The 21,034-nt window shown below is 42.9% G+C and overlaps 2 protein-coding genes across 5 annotated transcripts in view; one reads left to right on the top strand and one right to left on the bottom strand.

Moving 5' to 3' along the window:
- PPP2R2C (protein phosphatase 2 regulatory subunit B, gamma) overlaps positions 1-3,102 on the top strand; it is a 233,139-nt gene extending 230,037 nt beyond the window's left edge. For all 3 annotated transcript variants that reach the window (XM_014936064.1, XM_014936063.1, XM_014936062.1), the window contains one exon: positions 175-3,102. In XM_014936064.1, coding sequence (XP_014791550.1) covers positions 175-466 — 292 coding nt within the window. In that variant the 3' untranslated portion in view covers positions 467-3,102. The remainder of the gene's footprint in view (positions 1-174) is intronic.
- Positions 3,103-17,398: 14,296 nt separating this feature from the next.
- The window catches only part of WFS1 (Wolfram syndrome 1 (wolframin)), a 38,818-nt gene continuing 35,182 nt past the window's right edge, over positions 17,399-21,034 (bottom strand). For both annotated transcript variants that reach the window (XM_014936055.1, XM_014936057.1), the window contains exon 8: positions 17,399-20,090. In XM_014936055.1, coding sequence (XP_014791541.1) covers positions 18,282-20,090 — 1,809 coding nt within the window. In that variant the 3' untranslated portion in view covers positions 17,399-18,281. The remainder of the gene's footprint in view (positions 20,091-21,034) is intronic.

Here is a 21,034-nt window from a genome sequence, read left to right as displayed (position 1 = left end):
CTGGCCAGTATTGGGAAAAATCCTCTTTTATATGCCTTCCCAGGTGAAGCCAGAAGATGTCTAACCTTAAGGTTAAAGCTCAGCTGTCCTGATCCAGTCACGTTAGTAGACATCCCACAAGCTGCTGTTCAATTTTGTCTTGTTCTCTCTCTCTCTCTCTCTTTCTCTCTGCAGTGTGATAATGACAGGTGCATATAACAACTTTTTTCGAATGTTTGACCGAAATACCAAGCGGGATGTTACCTTGGAGGCCTCCCGCGAGAGCAGTAAACCACGAGCTATTCTAAAGCCCCGGAGAGTCTGCGTCGGAGGCAAAAGGAGGAAAGATGACATCAGTGTTGACAGTTTGGACTTTACTAAGAAGATCTTGCACACAGCGTGGCACCCAACTGAGAACATCATTGCTATAGCAGCGACAAACAATCTGTACATATTTCAGGATAAAGTGAACTCAGAAATGCACTAGATTTATCAATATCCCTCTATATTTACAAACCAGCCTCTTGAGAGTTGTAGAAGGATGTGATCTTCACAAAAAATTGTGGCTTCTGTGGTGGGATTTGTAGGTTGCATCCTTTCATCCCTCAGCCTGTATCATTATTGGTGGCAAAGCCAACTCTTTTCCATCACTGCAACTGTATGAGTAAAAGGCACGACTGCAAATCCAGCTCTGTGGTCTGTATTGGTTCCTTTAAGCAAACAGGGGTGTTTTTCCGTGCCGGGAGCCTTCCTGAGGAGGGCTGGGGCTCCTCAGCTCCCGGCACTCCTGCCCTTTCCAGCGTCTCGGTGGTTCTCAGGACCACGCTCTTCTGGTGCACTGCCTGCGTTTGCAGTCCCCAGCATTTACCACATTGTTAGAGCTTTTTGCCTCAATCTCTTGATTATTATGGGGTGGTTTTTTTTCAGTAACATTTTCCTGTCTTTCAACTAAGCCGAGCCTGTTTGAGTGAATGAACAGCCACTTCCCTTTAGAGCACGGGGCGTGTTGGAGGGGCCTCATGACAACTGTAACTGGCAGCAGAATCCCTGCTGCTGAAAAGCTGCCCTGTCTCACCCGTCCCATTCCCTCCCTTCTTTACAACACCCTCTTATTTATTTATTTATTCATTCACATCATTACTAACTTTGTGCTTCAACTTCCCGAGTGAATGAGTGACAGAATGGCAGGGTTTCTCAGCCAGCTTATTTTCAGAAGTTCATAGATCATAGAAGTTCATAGAACTCTTTGCTGTATTTAAAACGGTAACTAGTGTCTTCATCACGTGGAGGACTATTAAAAAACTTGCTATTGTGGCTCCGGAGGGACTGGCTGGTCAGACCCAGCCTGGCAGGGAACACACACCCTCCTCCTGCCGTTTGGGGGCTGGAGTTCTGGAAACCTTGACTAGAAGTACCGTCCTTGAAGGCAACGATCGACTTCAGTGGGAACAAAGCTACATCACTGAGAAAGTCCCTCACTTAATGACTGCAGAAAGGTTGTTTTAATCCCAGCCTTTGGCAAATACAGGCAATGCCGTGGTATCTGTAGCTGTAAAAAGATCGGTACCGTGAGATCCAGCGCTGCTCAGTGAATTTTAACGCTTTTAAATGAGTCCACTGGGCGACAAAAGTATTCCTGGAGAAGTATGAAAAAAAAATCAAAAACTCCATACCAAACAAAACCCTCTCAGTATAAATTATGTTAGATCTATCTCTGTTTTAAAATGAAATAGTGATGTAAATGGAAAAGGAAAGTACTCGCAATCGGTGTAGGGCATGCAGGAATTCTGTGGGAATGGTGCAGTGGGCAGGGAGTCTTCTTAATCCAGCAAAAGAAAGTTCTGCTGCATCCCTAATAGCTCTGGCAGAAAAATTAATATCCCAAAGGATTTCTCCTCAAACCGTGAATAAAAGAGCACAACTCAGATGACCTGTTAATCTGCCCATATTAAAACGCCTCAGAAAAAATAGTCTTTAAGCCATGATGCACTGATTTCTTGGTAAGTGGAGAATGTACAGACGAAGGGATCTGCATGCTTTTATATTTTGGTTTGAGGGAAAGAGTGGGTAAAAATCTGCTTACAAGAACTAAAAAAAAAACAAACCCAAGTCTACAGCTTTTATATGACATCTTAACACAACACATGAAACCTGTATGTTTGAAGTTTTCTAGATCAATGCTGTATCTTTTGTGTGTCGAAGCACAAACGCATGTGCATCAGTTTCCAGCCACACTAAACACATACAGTATGAAATGTGTAGGTTAATTTTAAAGGGAATGAGGAATGTTTGTTTATAAAATACTGTGTGCTGTAGCAGGCATGGACAGTATATGTACATATTTATTCTAATGAAATTTAACAAATTTGCTTTTCCTTTTTTTTTTTTTTCCTTGTAAAAAGGTTTAAGAATGTGGTAAATTGTATAGAGAACTTGTTAATGCCAAACTACTGCTTCAAGGGTGTCATACAATTTCTTTGACTTTTGGCCTCCTCCATTAACCTTTGCAGCTAAAAAAAAAAAAAAAAAAAAAAAGCTATCAGCTCATATTGGCATTTACAGCTAGAAGTACTGTAAAACATATATTTAGCTTTTAACATTCTCAAGTAAGATTCTATAGATAACTTATTATAAAGCAGATCTTAATACAACAATTTTTTTGTTTTTAATTGAAGTACCTTACTCTGTTACAGCTTTGGGTACCAAAAAGAACATGTTAAAATTAAATAAAGAACTATATCTTCGGAGCTTTATAAAAACTAATGAAATACCCAACCAAAATACCATGAAGTGATTATAGAGGAAATAAATAGAAACCTTTCAAAGACCAGTATTCCATTCCTGTCTGTGACATCACTACTACAGATTGGTTTCCTGCTTTCTTGAATGTATGGAAAGTTAACATCGTCATTGTGAACGTTTCCAACTTTCTTTCTCTTTTTAGTTTGAGCTTTCAGTGGTGTAGAGTAAGTGATGGTAAAGTTGGTAAATCTGGTTGTTTTGAAAGCTGTTGTTCATGGCTGCATTCTTTGTGTTGCACAAATTAGCTAACTGTTGTTGAATAAAAATATAAATATGTTAATACCAGCTTTTTCAATAAAACTACAACCAAAAAGGCATAAATAGACGACTTCAAGGCACAGCTTATTTTTAAGCTAGACATGAGAGAGTTGTTTAGCTCCTTTTACAAAAGAGGAAGAGTCACAGGGCAAGCTACCATGAGAACCTAAAGCACTGTGGCAGGTGGAGAAGTAAACACAGTGCCGTGGATGGGCCTGAGGTGGGGGTTTAGGGTGATGAAGAGCACCCAGGCAGGCACAGCAGGGCTGGAGGTACACTTCTGGTTCACACCTCGGACCAGCTCGTAGGGTTTCAGAGATTTGAGTCTCAGTCTCCTACAGCTGGAACAAGAGACATGCACAACGTGAAGGGACGCACACAATCCCAAGCTAAAGAGTGGCAGGAGTGACATCACTGGCCAGGCTGGAGACCGTCCAGCGCAGCAGACCGTGAGGGCACGGCTGGGATGTGTCCAGGCCTGGCCTCCCAAAGGAGACAGACTTTGGCCCAGGTGACAAACCAGAGGGCTATCAGCAGAGCAGTGTCCTTCCTCCCCCCGACTGCTCTCTTTCTGCCACTACCCAGGGGGTAGTGGTGCCACTACCAAAAAAAAAGAAAAAAGAAGAAAAAGAAAAAAAGCTGTCTTGGTATACACACTTAACGCCAGTAAAGCATTCACTTCCCAGTCCAAACTGATGCCTGACCCTCTCTAGCTCCAGATCTTGTGCTCTTCTTTGGAATCTCAGCCCGAGGAAGGTGACCCTGCTTGTGTCTTCCACACAGAGCCCCAGGGTGTGAGAAACCACCTGGGCATCACCACGTGTGAGAGAGACACTGAAAGGCTAAGTGCTTTTTCTGGATGCAGACCAGAATAAATTTGCCTCAGCTGTTAGATGAGGCAGTGTCTTGCTTTGCACAGCTCTCCCAGAGCTTACATGCTAATTTTTTTTTTTCTCTCCCCTTTTTGGGGGAAGACACAGTCAATCCCACTCATTTAGATGGACAAATATGACTAGGCACTGAAGAGAGGCATCTCAGCTGAAAATCAACACATCAAGCAATACACTATTTACCTTTCCAGTTTCCCTTTTAATCCCTAAATACCCAGTAGGAGCAGGAGCCAGATGGCTAACTCTCATGCTTTTGAAATTTTCACATGCATACTTAGTAGCTGCATTCGGCAATTTAACCCCTTGTGGTTTGGAAGGGGGATACTGGCATGAGCCACCCGCTTCTCCTGTTTGCAGCCAGCACGTCGTCTTGCTTTCAGGCAGAGTTAAGCCCTTTGGAGCCTTCCAAGGTTGTGGTTATTAATCCCTGATGAGAGGGCAAGTATAAGGATTGTTTGCCTTCTATGTCCAATTTTCAGTAACATTATTATCATCAATTTGCTCCCACTCCCAATAATAATCCTTTTCCATTTGGAGTCTTCTCAGCAAATTGCATTAAGTCTAAAATTAGAGCATGAATTCACTTATCTTGCTCACGTGCCTCAGAAGGCAACAGGATTGCTGGAGTGGGTGAGAGTCAAAAAACTTGGGCCTAATTTTTGAAGCTGCTTGTGACAGGGCATGTTCCTTTGGTTTTGTGAAGCCATGAAACGGTCTGGCTGTTCTGTACAGGACAGTTTGCCACGGACACTGGAAAAGTTTGCTTTCAGAGTGCACCACGAGGAACCTTTTCTTAGAAATGATTTTGTTTCTTTCCTTCTCTCTGAAGTTGGACGAGGATCAAACTTTTATTCACGTGAAAGTGAGCACAACTCTTTAGGCACTCAAGAGATCCTAAATCTGGCCCGTGATGCAAAGCATTTCACACCGAGCACCTGACTGAGCAAACTCCTCAGTTCCCTCAGCTATAAAAGCTCCCATGAATACGGATCAGTAATGAGGTCCAGCTAATTACGTGTCTTGCCGTTTGCCAAGTGGAGACAGTCAATGAGTAGGACAAGATCCTTAAACCAACAATTCCATTAAACAATTATTTTAATTATCATGGTGGCGCTATATATAGTTTTTTATAACATGGCTGCTAAAAAGAATAAAACCTACAACAGGACTCAGTCAAAGGATGCAGGGTAGGTTTTTGGGCAGCCACTCCTTGTTTTAAGACTAGTATTAGTCATACTGGGAGTGCATGTCTCACGCAGCAGCCGGATCCAAGATACCACAACAGATCCCCAACAGATTAACTTCAAAATTCTTCAATTGGTAATAAACTGGCAGTGCTGTGGGGAGAAGAGTACTTTGCTCAGAGGGCTCCAGAAACCCCATTGCCACCTTCATCATCATTTCTCCAATAGGAGGAAAAACTCTAGGGAAGATTCACTGTAAATGACAAATAATAAGTTATTGAAACTGGAATTTGGGTCTCAGATTGGAGGGCAAAGAGGCTGGTATTCTTCCATGCACTCCCTATAAAATAAATAAAATAAACGCTGCCCAAGCAGGACACTGGAGTGAGACCCTGCTGTCGATAACTTGTGCCAGGGTCCCCGCCCCGGCAGGCTCTCCCATTTCTTCTTAGTGACTGGAGTGAGACCCTGCTGTCGATAACTTGTGCCAGGGTCCCAGCCCCGGCAGGCTCTCACTTCCATTTCTCCTTAGCAGGGCTTGAACACCCCACCAGCTCTGCTGGGTGCCCTGGACCAGGCTCCTTCTCACTTTAGTGAGAAAACGCAGAAGGAAGCAGAGGTTTCCCTCAGACAGGAGAGAGGCTGCCATTGCGATGTCTTTGTGATACAGGAGACATTGCTCACAGTGAAATTATGCACATCTCGGATTGTCTGGTGGAAGAGGTGGGGAGGAAAACACTGCCAGTTCAATTATCATCCTCTGACATCTCTGCTAACACCTCTCTGAGATCAACAGCTGGAGTCTCCATTTCTCACAGCTATTGATCCAGGCTTCTGCAAACCTGGATAGATGTTGCTGCATCAATTGCGCTCTGTCAATATGTTAAAAATATCCCCTGCAACCCCAGCAGGTAAAGACTTACTTTAACATGAAATAAGAGATCAGCTGCGCTATTTTATACCACCTTCCTCCACACATTTTGTGAACAAGTAGGGCTCTGCCAGGTTTCTCTTTTAAAAGTTTGGCTATTTTCAGCTGCTATTGTCATATTGCTAATGAACTTCCAGGAATCCAGTGATACTTTTAAATCTGGTATCTCCTGATCCCTGTGTGGAGCTGCTAGAAATCTCTCCTTGCACAGCTTATCCCCAAGGTCCTGCCAAACCAGTCCCAAAGTCAGACTCTCCCAAGATTCACCCCTCATTATAAAATTGCAGGGAAGGCGGGTCTTGCTCGGGAAAGAGAACTGCAGTCTGAAGCTACCCAAAGTGGGGGCCAGAAAGATTTCCCTTGCTCCCTCTGCACGGTCCATCCCCAGCCTTATCCCCCCTTCTCTGCCTTTCTTTCCACCTCATCCTATGACTCCCCACCTTCTCCCTTCCACCTCCTCCTCGGGCCACGTCCAGCGACTGGAAGCCACTAAAATCCCATTGACTCCCACCACGACCAACCACAGCAAGCTCTGCAGGAGCAGCTTCTCGTTGGCCTGACGGGAAGAGCCCCATCATCTCTCCGTCTCCTGAGCTGTCAGCCAGGAAAGCCCCATTTGCCAATATGCTATAGTTCAAGTGGAAGATTTACAGAATCGGAGAGATTGTATCTTAGCAACCACCAATGCATTAAGAAAGCAGTTTAACCGTTTAAACCTTCAATTAAAAAAAAAATCCACCACAAAGAGACAACTGTCGTGTAGGGGAGACAAAGCCTCACCAGCGATTCACCAGGAGGGACACAGCCACCTTATGCACATCCAGGTGCCAAAGTCACCCCGCCTGAATCTTCTCCCTCCCCAGCAGAGATGAGTCGGGTGCTGCTGTGGCCTGTGCCTGCATGGTTTGCCCTCTTGTGGGAAGTGAAGTGGAGAAAAGGCATCTTTTTGCAGAGAAACCCTGAGGTTTTGTATATTGGTCTCACCCCCATAGGAGCCAAACCGAGATCTTCAAGAGTTTCCAAGTGGAAACAAAGAAGCCCCACAATGAAAACTCAGAGAGAAACAGGCACAGGGCTGTGATCGCCCTGCAGGAGATGTGGTGATACAGCATCTAGTCCCTGATTTGTGCAACCTAGAAAGCAATCTTTTCCCTTCCAGGGTAACACCTTCAATATCAGTCTTCAGATCCACCTTTCCCTCGGTTTTCTTCTTCCACAGACTTGGTCCAGACAACAGAGCAGAGCTGGGCCTCTCCCTGCCTTACGAGAACACCCCACACAACAACTCCTGTGAGATGTTCTTACCAAGCCTGCAGCAAACCTCAATTTCATCCTCCACCTGACAAAGTTATAACAAAACCAACAGGGCTTCTGCAAAACTTAAATCACCATTTTCTGCCTCAAAAACTCTCAGTAAAAGAAGTCTCACCAGCTTTTAGTGCACATTACATTGTATTTTACATTATTCTGTGGTGACACACTGCAACAGCAGGAAGAACCTCAGCAGAGCACAAAAGGGCATCTTTGCTTTGGCCAGAATCCCTCAAAAGGGAGCCGTGTGAGGAAAACACCCAGTAGGAGAGGTGCTGAGTCCCTCATCCACAGACTGAAAAGTTTCTGCACAGAGAGGTAGGTCTTACCCCATAACTGTGATCCATAACCACCATCTGAAGGGAGCAGGAGCAGGTCTGGCATTGCAAAGGCAGGTGTTCGTAGAACATACAGACCTTACGGGATGCAGAAAGGTGGCAGCCATTGTCGCTCTTGCCTCATAGATTCACTACATTGGAGAAACTTATATAATAATTAAAGCAAAATTAAAGCAAATAAGAAATTCTGCCAGGACAACTACCGGGCCCAAAGAGTACTCGTGCTACCTAAGAACTGTGATATAAGGCAGGTGTGTGTTCTCATTGTGTCCACCTGTGCCTAAAGACTACATTACCTCTAATCTGCAAGAGAGAAGAGCCTCTCTGGGCTAGAGAAACTTCAGGCTCCAGGACTGAAACACTCCCATGGAGATTCACTTTTTAAACAACGATTAAAGATCAATTGAACTGTTACTAGAAGCAGCATTAGGAGAGATTTATGAATCATCCACTTATAACTCCAGGAAAGCATCTTCTGTAAAGAGAAGACTGAAAAATCCATTTATTGCAAAACCATTTCCTGGGCTCATCATCCGTCTCTCACGCTGGCGCAGGGGCACGCGCACAAACAGCCTCTGGGGATGAAGTTGGTAATTCCTTGAACATATTTCCTGCCAGTATGTGCTTTGAACAAAATTTAGCACCAAAAGAAAATAAACTTGCTTTACATAGCATCCTTTTGATTGAGTATGTTTTGAACTTAATTTTTTTTAAAAAAAATAGAGGGCTCTTGGAGTATTCAGGCAGCAGTATCCATCCTGACCTTCAGATGGTAGCTTCAGCTTTGATTGTAGACAGATTCTTGATCAGAGTTCGGTCTGTAGACTACTTCCAAAGCATCTAATCCCTATTCAAATAACATTTTCATTACCTAATTAATTGTTTGAAGCTATTTTCAGCGATTGTTTATTGAAGTTGTAGTTTGTCACCTGAGGCAACGGCATGGCTTGTTGTCGTGGAAACATCCCTGCTGTCACCAGCACCGAATAGAGAGGGAGGAACAGGAGAGGGAACTACAGAAGAGATGCTTTGTTGAAATGCCTCACTCTTTAAAGTGAAGAAATTACTTCAGATAAAGACAGGCCACACTGAGATCAACACACGCCGATTTCTGAGATATTAGGGGGCCTGTGGGCTTGGTTCAAGCCCTTTCTAATTTAGCGTGACACAGCTCCTGCTGTCAAGCACTGTCATCTCCTGTGGTTAACAGCAACGTTTGCGAGGCCCTTTCTGATGCCAAACTTGCTATTATTGTGCAAAAATCCTATCAGCTTCAAAAATAGAACAAAAACTCTGTAACAACCTGCTGTCATCTCTCTGTTTGAGCCGTAAAAGATGAGAATTTGGCCTTTCAGCGCTTCTCCTGTCAGCCTTTACCTGGTGTGTGATCTTGACACAACCTTTCTGCTTTCCCCAAATCTGTGCATGAATTTATAGCGCACGGAGATCTCAAGCAAGAGTTGCAGCTGGAATTTCCCTTAAAGCAGCACATCTTCTACCTAAGTTTTAATTAAACTCTGCCACAGATTTGTCTCTGTTTCTTACAGTTCAGGTAACAGAAAGTTAAATAAAATGATTTAAGCTATGATAAGCCCTGATGATTTTTTTTTTTTTTTTTGCCTCTAACACATGAAGAGATGGGAGAAAATGGAGTTTCCACCAGAAGGGACATCAGGACTGTGTTTTGTCAGCGCTCACACCACGATGGAAGCAAACAATGCAGATCAACGCTGTCACATTTCTGTTAAAAGATCTTAGAGACAGGAACCTTCTCAAAAAAAGACACCAAACTGCAGAGCAGGCAGGCTGCACGCTTCACAAGTTTGCCGTGCCCTGCTCCTGGACTGTTAGGTTATCACTGCTCCGTGTTTTACTACAAGGAAAAAAGGATTTCTTTTTCCATTTTCATGGTCTCGGACTGCAGACACACTCTGCAGGGATGACTTTGCTGGTCATTTGTGCAACATTGTCTGTAACTTGAAGGAGGGCAGGGAGGGGAGGACAATGGGTCTACCAATGTTTATCTATTTTTCATAAAAGATTTTTCCAAAGGCATTTCCTCTCTGAAATGGGAGTAAAACCAGAACCCGATTCTTTTGTTCCTTGGCGGTGCCCTCTGGAGACAGCAGCAGAGGGAGAGAAAATGCAGCGTGAACCTGGAGTGCCATCTGATGGCACAGAAGGCAAAACACACAGGTTTACCGAGGAAAGGACACGGACCCTGGGCAAAACTGGAAAGTACCATGTTTTTTTTGAAAAAGAAATACTGAATAGATAAAACAAAAACAGGTTTACCGAGGAAAGGACACGGACCCTGGCAAAACTGGAAAGTACCATGTTTTTTTGAAAAAGAAATACCGAATAGATAAAACAAAAAACACACAGAAGCTCCAGAGACAAACGTGCTCTCTCTGGAGGTGAATGAAACACCTGTAATTGCGAGGCAGTACCCCTAAACGAGCACAGCATAACCTGGGCTCCCCAGGACTCTATTTTCTGACTTTTTAAAGAACACATGTTGGAGTCCAACTCATCAGCAGCTGGGTGATGACTTGTGCTGCCATGCTTTTGGCATCCTACAGCAAACCGCAGCTGAGAACTAAATCCCTGCCAATAATTAAGACTGGAAAAGCGAATTGTTAATTACCTTCGTCCATCATTCACTGACTTCTCCACGAAGCCGATGCAGATGTCACCAACACTGACTAATCCAGCCTCATAACTAATGAAATGCCAGCAAAAATGAAGCTACAAGCTTGGCTCTAAAATGAAGGGCTTTTAAGTCAAGCTTTGGTTTTTAACCCATAAAGAGCACTTCCTCTTAAAACTAAATTGTTTTCCTAAAAATGTACACTGACATGCAATTATAGGGTTGAATGCCAGCAAAAATGAAGCTACAAGCTTGGGTCTAAAATGAACGGCTTTTAAGCCAAGCTTTGGTTTTTTTAACCCATAAAGTGTGCTTCCTTTTAAAATGAAATTGTTTTCCTAAAAATGTATGTTGACTTGTAATTATAGGGTTCAGGAACAGGGTTAAGAGAAATTTCACTTGTCGTAAGAGTGAGAATAAAGTCAGAGGCACTGGCAACACTGCAGGAACTCAACTGGGAGCGTGGCAGCGGTGGCCCGGGTTGTGGAGCAGCCACCCCGCACCTCGGCCAGGGCCAGGGAGGATGGAAGCTGGATGTGGGGAAATGGTTTGTGGCAGAAGAGGGGGTTGCAGCCCCCCCTGGGCTCTGGGCTGCACAGCAAGAGCTCACAGTGGGATCGCTGGGGGCACATTGCCAGGGCTCACACCAAAGCTTTTCTCCCTGGCTGTGGTGTGGTGACCCACGTGCTGGCCTGGAGGGAGAGGCTGCTTAATATTTAGCCACAGAACAGCAGCGGGTGCGCAGTCTGATGCCAAAACATAAACGCTAAAAATAAATGGTTTACATCATGACAAAGGCCAAAAACTCCACTTCCCATTTACACTAAGAGGCAGGATACTAAATTTTAAGATCACGTTCTGACCACCATATACCCACACAGCTACTTATGTGCAAATATACTTCAAGATAGTCTTCACAGAGCATAAGCATTTAAATTCCCTTCCTGCCCGAGGCCAGTGGACTTTGCAGTCTGACCTCACGAGCAGAGGATGCACCTGAAAGCTGGCAATAAAACACTGTGTGACACCAGCGTCACGTGTCAGTGTGTCACACAGGAGCTTCCCGAGAGCAACCCATTGCACCATTCTCTCTGTGATATTTCTCCTGTTGCCGAGTTTGTTGGCTTGTTTTCAGCCATACTCTTTCTAACTCCCAAACTCCTGCTGTGCACGGACCGCTGTGGCTTTGGAGGCGCGATGCTTCTATGTTACAAACCTATGTCATTGACACAACTCAAGCAATAAAGGCAAGTACTGGGAGTGGTATTCTTACCAACTAATTTCAGGTGCTGCAGGATGTCCTGAATTAAGACTCCATTCATACAGTCAGTAGAAGACAAGAGGCTGTGATGGGGAAACTTGAGCCACCTGAGTTTCATCTCCAAATGGTCCCTGAAAAAAACCCACACCCTGTTGTAGATTCTAGATTCAAACAGGAAGATATCAACACCTTAATAAAAATGGAGTGCTTAGGACAAAAGTTGCACCAGAAAAATATTCCTACGCTAAAGATACCCACACCACTCGGGAGCAGGAGTGGCCCATGCTGACACCCCACCTCTGCTTCTCCACACAGGAGCAACAGGGCTCCTGGCCAGGCTCTAAGACCTCCAGGTGGTGCAATACAGCCCAGCACCTTCTCTGGGAGTTAGGGATCCCCCTGAGCAACCCAGCACCATTAAAGGTCTTTGCTGCCCGGGGCAGAAGCTGCCGTCACCTCACAGAGTTTGTACAAGGTGCCTTTTCAGCACTGAGCCTGGACCTTCACAGCAGCGATCCCACCAACACGTGGCCACCACAAGACATACCAGCTTGAGGTCCTGTCAACGACGGACACGGGGTAACAGAGACAGAAGCAGACTGTGGCACTGGAGTAGGCATCCCTGCATGTGGCCTGGCCCAACTTTTGTCAGGTGGGACAGTTTAAAACTAATTGAAGGCAGCCTCCCCGGTAAATCCGCCCCCCATCTCACTGGAGCTGTCACAAACCTTCAGGCAGAACCTTCTCTTTTCTCTGCATAATGGGGATCCGCAGAAGGGAGGAGGACGCAGCAGACTGTACATGTGCTGGGGCGGATGATCCAGCCAGATCCACCACAGGGGACACCAGTTCTGCTGCAGCTAGCATGAAGCAAAGCGAACCATCTTCAAGCAGGTAGGGCCACCAGTCTCCAGGTCTACACCTGTGAACCTGGGCCTGGCTGTGAATGTCTGGGCTGCCAAGTCACACTTGAATTATTAGTGTTGCCACCGTTGTGGGAGCATAGCTTCATTTTTCTGTGGGTTTGAAGATAGTGGCCTACTGTCTGGAGACAGCTATAAGAAGACCTGCACGTTCTTCAGGAGGAGTGGTGTGAACACATGGGAAGACATCAGAATTTCACTGCTTTATTTCCCTTGTTGCAGAGTGAGATTGTTAAGGAGGAATATACATTCCAACCCACAGGTCATCTGGGAAACAGGGAGGGGGGAGTTAGGGCTAAACCAGTCTGTCAGGTGGCAATGGTCAGGGAGGGACAGAAAACATCTAGTCCCCAGGACATGCTGCTTGGTCAGGAAAGCTCCAGGGTGAGGTTTAGGTGGGTGTGGGCAAACCAAGGTGTTGGGTGGCTCTGGTGCAAAAGCAATGTGTGCGCTCACTATCTGTGTTGCAGAGGAGGGCAACGAAGCTGGTGAAGGGCCTGGAAAATAAATCATATGAGGAGTGGTTGAAGGAGCTGGGACTGTTTAGTTTGAGGAAGAGGAGGCTGAGGGGAGACCTCATCACTCTCTACAACTACTTGAAAGGACACTGTAGAGAGGTTGGTGCTGATCTCTTCTCACAGGTAATTAATGACAGAACGAGAGGGAATGGCTTCAAGCTCCAACAGGGTAGGTTTAGACCGAACATTAGGAAAGAATTTTTCACAAAAAGAGTGGCCAGACACTGGAATAGGCTGCCCAGGGAGGTGGTTGAGTCACCATCCCTGGCTGTGTTTAAGGGTTGTTTAGATGTGGTGTTGGGGGATATGGTGTAGGGGAGAACTTTAGAGGAGGGTAAATGGTTGGACTCGATGATCCCAAGGGTCTCTTCCAACCTAGACGATTCTATGATTCCATCTACGTTACACACAGGTATTCCCCATGTTGCACACTTGCTGGGCACACAACTGCTTCTTGGCAAAAAACACGATAGTCAATAACCTCCTGCTCTTCTATTGTATTTTGGGAAGTGTGATTGCACACACACACTTATTCAGGAGGATTGCCAAGACATTGTCAGCAGTTGTAGCCCCTCAGAAGAAACACCCCATAAACCTCAGTGCTCAAACTAGAGCGTGCAGTAAAACACAGCACTTGCTGTACAACTTTAAATGAAAACTTTTGTTGGATGAAGATGCTGAAATAAATACTGTGAAGCTGCAATCTTACAGATGTTTACTATAGCCGTCAGTGGAAAGATATATATTCTGTATACTTCCCTCTATACTTACATAAAATTATCTGCAAAGGAAGATTGCAAGCAGTGTTTTTGTGTTCCCTTTCTGCTTCAAAACCTGAAGTTCAAGTTTATCATAGATAATGAAAACACAAGTTTTCTCAGTGTTGAACATCCCTCATTAATGGGAAGGTGACTCTCATCTTCTCCACATCAGGCTATAATTTATAAGAGGAAGTTGCAGGATGCTAATGATTATTTTTTTCCCAGAACAGAAGCTAATTAAATCTTTTGAGTAATAATATGAAAACAAATGAACCAGCCTAATTAATGCATATAAACAGTAATGTGATTTGTTTGGTTGGTTTCTAGGCATCCTATTTGCATTTAAGTAACATTTGCATGCATGTAGGAAATTGCTAGAGCAGATATGTATATTTCTTTGCAAGTTGGTGAGTTCCACCTAATTTTTTGAGACATGGATTAGTATTTTTCTAACTTAACGATAGGGTAGCAGGTTTTCCTTCGTATCTGTCTGAAGATATGAAGGAAATTGCAACTGTGAAGCTGAGATGAGAGCGCAGCCTCCTTCGTTTGTTACTGAATGTGACCCTTGCCCTGAAAGGCTGCGATGGATTTCAAAAGCATTAAGAAAGCATTCACAATCTTGAAACCGCTTTTGCCTTTTCCAGTGGAAATGGAGAAGCCAAAAGGCAGACAGACATGGGTGTGCTCTGGAAGGGGGCATATTATTCTATGTCTAAGGCTCAAGTTCACTGGCTGTGTAGGAATGTAAGAAAGCACTGCGCTGCCCCAGTGGTAATGTTCTTATTACTCTGTATTACAAAAAAATTGCAAGCAAATTGGCAATGTATAATAGTTATTTTGCGATGCTTAAGAGAAGACCAGTTAGTCCTAGGAAATAAAATCACATTCAAGTCCTACAGACCTACTGATTTTCCTTCTCTGAGAGAACTGGGCAAAAAGGAAAGTATAAACTCTTTGCATTCTTGCCTACTGCAAGAGGCTGTTAGTCATTACAGAGTGGGCTCTTAAATTATTCAGAATCTCTATATGCGTTTTGTTGTTTTTCTGTGCTTATAGAAGAATGTCCCAGTTTGGAGAACAAGCAGTACTTTTTTACTTTGAGGATGAAATTCAAATAATGAATATTTACTCTAAGTTCTGTATATTCTAAATGCTAAAGCTGAGCTTACAGAAGAACAGCTGAACCTAATTTAGATGTGTCAATAGCCATGTAATATCCTCCTCCTCCTCTTCAGTTAATTAATACTAATTCAAAAGATTGAATTATCAGCCTAGAGAAAGGGCACCTATCTTTGGAACTGTTTATAATTCATCATGTCTTCAAAACTGAGTAAGAAAATAATAAATGTAGGATTAATTGAATAATTAACAGCAGCTTCCACATTCTGCTCTCTCCTTTCCAATCTAGAAGGTGGACTGGTTTGGAATATTGAGCTGTAGCACACGAGTGGAACAAAGTTATTTTGCGGTCTGTTTGCTTAGAAGATGTGAAGCAGATAGAGAGACCCTTTGCAAAAAAACACCTTGCCTGGAACTGCAATTGCTTATTAAGTATTAGCAATTTTGTACTTGCCAGTGAAGATGCAATTTTGAAAGATGAGATTTATTTGCTAAAGGTTTTAGAACACTGAACACCAGACCGACAAGAAAATGGAGTACCCATCCATCATGTTACCGTTAACGTATCCTCTTTTTCCATAAGAATATAAAAGGATCAAGAAAGAACACTTGAGAACTATCATTAAAGGGCATTATTTAAAGGTCTTGAAGTCAAATTACCTCCTCATTTCTTTTCAGATACACAGAAGAGGAATGGAAAATGACCTCTTACATGCTAGTGATCAAAACTTTCCACCTCTGTTGGAAAGAAGCATCCAACGAATTCAAATGTCCCCATCAACCTGTCACTACAGAGCATATGAATTATTTTTCCCAGGTTCTAGCTAATTCAGGAGTTGTTTTTCACTTAAAAGTGCATAAAGGGGAATATCGGTGTCAATATTCTTGAGGGAGCTCCCCCCCCTCCAAGGAACTAGGGAGTTTTAGCTAATATTTCTAAGTTTGCAAATGTAATAATGATTATGTGTCTATATCCTCTAGTAATTTCCTCAGAAGAGGCTGAATTAGAATTCTCGGAGTTATCTTAGTTCCCATCTGTAACGTAATATCTGGATTAACCCTTTGGTCTCATCTTAAAAAGCAACTCTTTCCAAAGAAATCAATAAAATATTCTCCCTCCTCTTGCAAGATTTCTCACATCTGACTTCAGTCAATTTGTTCTTTTCAGGGTATGTAATAACTTCTTCAGAATGCAGCACAATAACTCAGTAAATTGACATCCTTACAAAGAGTAAAAGCTAAAAACAGTAGAATTTTTAACACTAGTTCTGAATACCAAGACTGTTGCCTTTTTTTCACCTGACAAACATATGAATAGAAGTTTCACAGTTATGAGAATATAAGGAGAAAAAGTAAAAAAAAAAAAACAAGATTTCTCACATCTGACTTCAGTCAATTTGTTCTTTTCAGGGTATGTAATAACTTCTTCAGAATGCAGCACAATAACTCAGTAAATTGACATCCTTACAAAGAGTAAAAGCTAAAAACAGTAGAATTTTTAACACTAGTTCTGAATACCAAGACTGTTGCCTTTTTTTCACCTGACAAACATATGAATAGAAGTTTCACAGTTATGAGAAAATAAGGAGAAAAAATAAAAAAAAAAAAAAAAGTAATAAAATTTGCATCTTTTGTGCGTAGATTTCAGAGCAGGGAAGAATGTTTAGGTATTTTAAAAGAGCCTATGGATATTCTAACAAAAGTAAGAGAAAGGGCTAAATTTGGCCTGTTTCCCACCAAAATGGGACCAGGTAAGCAAAACTATGTCAAAATTTGCATTTACCTGCTATCGTACGTCACTTCTTTTCCCTGGGTGGAAACAGAGAGATGGATGACCGTTTTCAAAACTAGAAACACCCAGAAGACACAGCTCCACTTCATAGATTTTTCTGATGGGTTCAAACATTACTATGTGGCTTTGGCTTCTGCTCTGCAGCGTCAGGCTTGGCGGGGAACCAGGCAGTGCACCTGGATGTGCCTTTGGCTTCTTCCCAACTGCAGCCCAGGGTGATGTTCAAGAGGGTTCTCGTAGTTGGAGTACACCCAGATGCCCTTGTTTGCCAAAAACTTCCCCTTCTGTGTCACGTGTTTCCACTGATAACACTCCCCGTCGCCCCAAGCCCCCGGTGAAGACCGATAGGGAAAAGCAAGTGAGATCTACCACACGGTCAGTGGAAGAGCAACCAGGGAAACAGCAAGTGATGTATGTGTGAAACACTGTCATCCAGTGGTTAAAAAGGGTAGGAAGTGCCAGTCTAGACCATGTCTAGATTCCACAGCTCCAAAACCTCCACCTGGCATATCCCCGTTTTCCTGCTAGCTTGTAATCAGGAGAAGCACAACTGCAAGGATCTCACACTGGGAAGTTTTAAACACTCCAAATCGTATTTTTCAGTTGAAGCTGTTATCAATGTAGCAAACAACTGCTCACAGCATCAAAGCGTAATGAACAAAGGTTGTACCCATTGAATTCAAGTTTGCATTTTAGGTTTATTTGCACAATACAAATCATTGAACAAACAAACTATTTCAGTTTCCACTGTAGACTTTTAGGTACTATTCTCGGTTGCTTTGGCTTGGCCGTTACTGGTACCATCTCAACACCAGCCTTACTTTCTGGTGTTTGACCTTCACACACCAGCATGGATTGTACCTTAGTGTCATATATGTAGCCATCATAACCAATTAGAACAAAAAGAATATTTTTTACAGAATATTTAATGCAAAAATGGAATCTTGAGGAGTTTGTACAACCTTGCTGGGGTGTGAAATGGTGTACCCTTTCAAAAAACATTAAAGTCACTATCTTCTGGACAAATACTGAAACACTGAGTTCTGTACACAGATATCACCACCAGGTACTGACTATAAGATCACTTTTTTTTTCTAGAAAACACCAAATAAATACAAGCAATATATGCAACATAAGCTGTTGTCAGCTACCTATTCTATATCATACCTGTGAAAATACAAATGGGCACCTTGTGAATATTTAAAGAGTAAAGTGCTTTTAACATTGAGCAAGTGAATGCATCTAGTGTCATACCACAGGCAAATATATATCCATTTTGGACAAAATAGTCTCCATGCAATTAGTCAGCAGCAACCCCCTGCATTCATTTATAATACTAAACTAGTATATATTACTTCAGTCATACAGGGTTTAAAGTCAGGATACAGTGTGTACACTTACAAAACTCAACCAATGCTCTACATCAGCGTAAATTTTGAGCATTGCTACAGCAAGGTGGTGTTTTGTAGGGATTTTTTTTTTTTTCTCCTTTTAAGCCAAACCTTTGGTAGTGTAAATGCAGCGTACACTGAAGATGCCACTGAAATATCGTGAGAGCTCATTATGCAGCTGACAGGAATGGGAAGAAGAAAAAATCAAAAGCGAATTTAATGGCTTTATGCACTGTGCTCCTCCAGTCATGCTCTATTTTCACATGCCTTCCTGCAGGTAAGAGTTTAGACATGCAATTCAAGCAAGTGATTGCCTTCAGTTCAAAGACAGGCCATTTACTGCCAAGACGACCCTCCAGAATTGTGCTGAATTCAATTATGCTTCCTTGCCTCAAGTTCAACAACACTTTTTTAAACTCATTGCTTGCCTTCAGCACAATATCCTTGGTTATATCATCCTCCTCTATAGACTTGGTTCCATTTTTGCTACTGAACGGCATGCCCACAGTTATTTCAAATTTGTACCGATCAAACATTTTCATGTGGCAGTTATGCTTTGTCAAATACTTGAGACGACACAACTCTTCCTCCTCCAAGGTAACATTTTTGGGGTCACACAGAGGGTAGGTTTCACCATACAAGCACCTCATCCAATCGCCAATGAAAAGGGGCAGCATATTTATTGCAGCCTCTGCACTATTGTCGATCTCCGTAACGCGCACGTACTTGAACCGCCCAGTCCACGTCACTCGGTGTCCTTCCAGGTGACTGCATAAAATCTGAGTACGGGCCATGTTGGTCTCCTTCCAGGAGCGGGGTCCGCAGAGGAACGCGTACTGATTCCAGGTCAAGGTGGAGTTGTAAACTTTCATCCCCTCAGATCGATACACATAGAACCAACAGAACAACACGACAGCCGTGATCCACACCAGAATGAGCTTCACAATCGAGCTTCGAGTGAGGGATTTAACCATTTCAACCACAGAGAAGTTAACTTTCGTCCACCAGCGCAAGAGCAGAGGGACGGCACACAAAACCAGAGTCACTACGATCTTCACGAGCTCCAGAGACACAAACCACTTGATGAAATGGACCAGACACATCAGCGCGATGCCTACACCTAGCACTGGGAGGGCAAAGAGGAACAGAAAATAACCGATCGATGCGCGAACGAGCCCAATGCCAGAGGACTCCCGCAGAATGACCACGGAGAGCTCGCACCACATAAAGCAGACCAGATACGGGACCAGGTAGCAGTAGGTGCCTTTAAAGTTCCGTAGCTGTGCCATTCTAAAGAAAAGATAGAACAAGTACAAAAACAGAAGGCACGGGACGCTTACGTTAATCACAAAGAAATGGCCTACAGGAACAGTAAAGAAGGTTTTACCTAAGAATTTCAAGTAGCCAAAATTCCCAGGTAAAACCTGCAGAAGGGATAAGCAACCTGCTGTTATCTCAGTCATTAATGCTCTCCGTGTGTAAGGTTCTGCACACGTGCTTAAGCTCATGTAACTTGTCACCGTGAAGAAAACTGAGACAGTAGCTAACTCTGAACACGGTATACAGTCTTTGCTTGCTATAGGGAAGGAGAAAATGACAAAGAATACCGAGAGTAGAAAATAAATGTATGGCTCTAAGTGATTCCATCCAAAGTTCACCTCAGCTTGCTCAACATCTAGGTTGGGTTCAAAACGAAGCAGTAAGTCAGTCAAAGTGCGGAAGTTTTCCCAAGCCTTACTGTCCTGGAAAACTTTCAGTGTGCAAATCACCATAGAAATGAAGGACAAATAGAATATGACTAATGGAATAATGAAGGCGAAAAAATCAATTGTCAGGTTACTGATGATGAAGAAAAAGATGAGAGCATTGATATGGTGTGTTGGAATAATGGTAGACAGCCAATGCATTCCTGCCTTTGATGCAATATCTATAAGGTATTCTTTAATTTCCATAATGGCATGAAGCGGGTATTTTACAACCTGGAAAAAGAGAAAGAAGTATTTTATTTATGAGCATTTTTGTATCTCTATATCAAATATTCTTAGCTGAAGCAGTAGCAGTCAGTTGTCTAACCTCAGCTGACAGGAAAAGATTTATATTTCAGACAAATGTTGCCAATAAAATGAGATTACTTTGTCTGAAATTATTAGCTCTATTTTGATTAATTCAGTCAGATGAAGCTCAGAGGCGATTTTGATTTCAGGAAAGATGTATTTCATTACCTTTGACACATATAATTAAATGGCTTCCTAGTCAAATATTCTGCTCCGCTAACTTCACGCTGAAGATAAACTACGCGGCTGCAGTCCTGTTCTATCTTAAGTCATTACTTAAGCTGTCAGTACTGTAGCTTTAAAGCACTTAACTCTGTCGCTGTTTTGCAAGGATTATGCTATATATTCTGATATGCAAATACACTATAGGAAGTGCTGCATATAAATCATATGCACTAACGGGAAGTCTTTATAGCTATGGTTTAGCTTTAAAATATTTCTTCCCAAGCATCTAGGGATGCAGCTGTCAAAATCCAGTCTGGAAGCAGCAAAAATATCTTGCATGCCATTTTCCAACACAGTCACCAGACAACAGAGGAACTGTTGGATCGAATCCTCTCCCTATGACCAACCACACACTTTACACAGGATCAATTAAAAGGTACAGGATTTTTCAAACACATATTCAAATATTGCATCTGCACAGTAGATGCTGTAAACAATCTTCCTTCCCCCATAAAAAAAAAAATCGTTTTTATGTTTTCCCAGAACTTATGCTTTTATATTAATTAGTTCAAGGGAAAAGCCAAGAATGCCTCAGCAAAGGTCTACGCATCGTGATGAACTGGGGCAACACACAAAATGACTTGGGCATAAGTTTATTTATTAGTCAAGGTGTCTCTGTTCTTCATAAATGCATCTCTTTCAGA

The sequence above is a fragment of the Calidris pugnax genome, unplaced genomic scaffold (genome assembly GCF_001431845.1).
Source record: "Calidris pugnax isolate Ruff unplaced genomic scaffold, ASM143184v1 scaffold14, whole genome shotgun sequence".
Taxonomy (NCBI): domain Eukaryota; kingdom Metazoa; phylum Chordata; class Aves; order Charadriiformes; family Scolopacidae; genus Calidris; species Calidris pugnax.
Note: the sequence above shows the minus strand (reverse complement) of the source record. Positions and strands in the feature narration are given on the sequence as shown.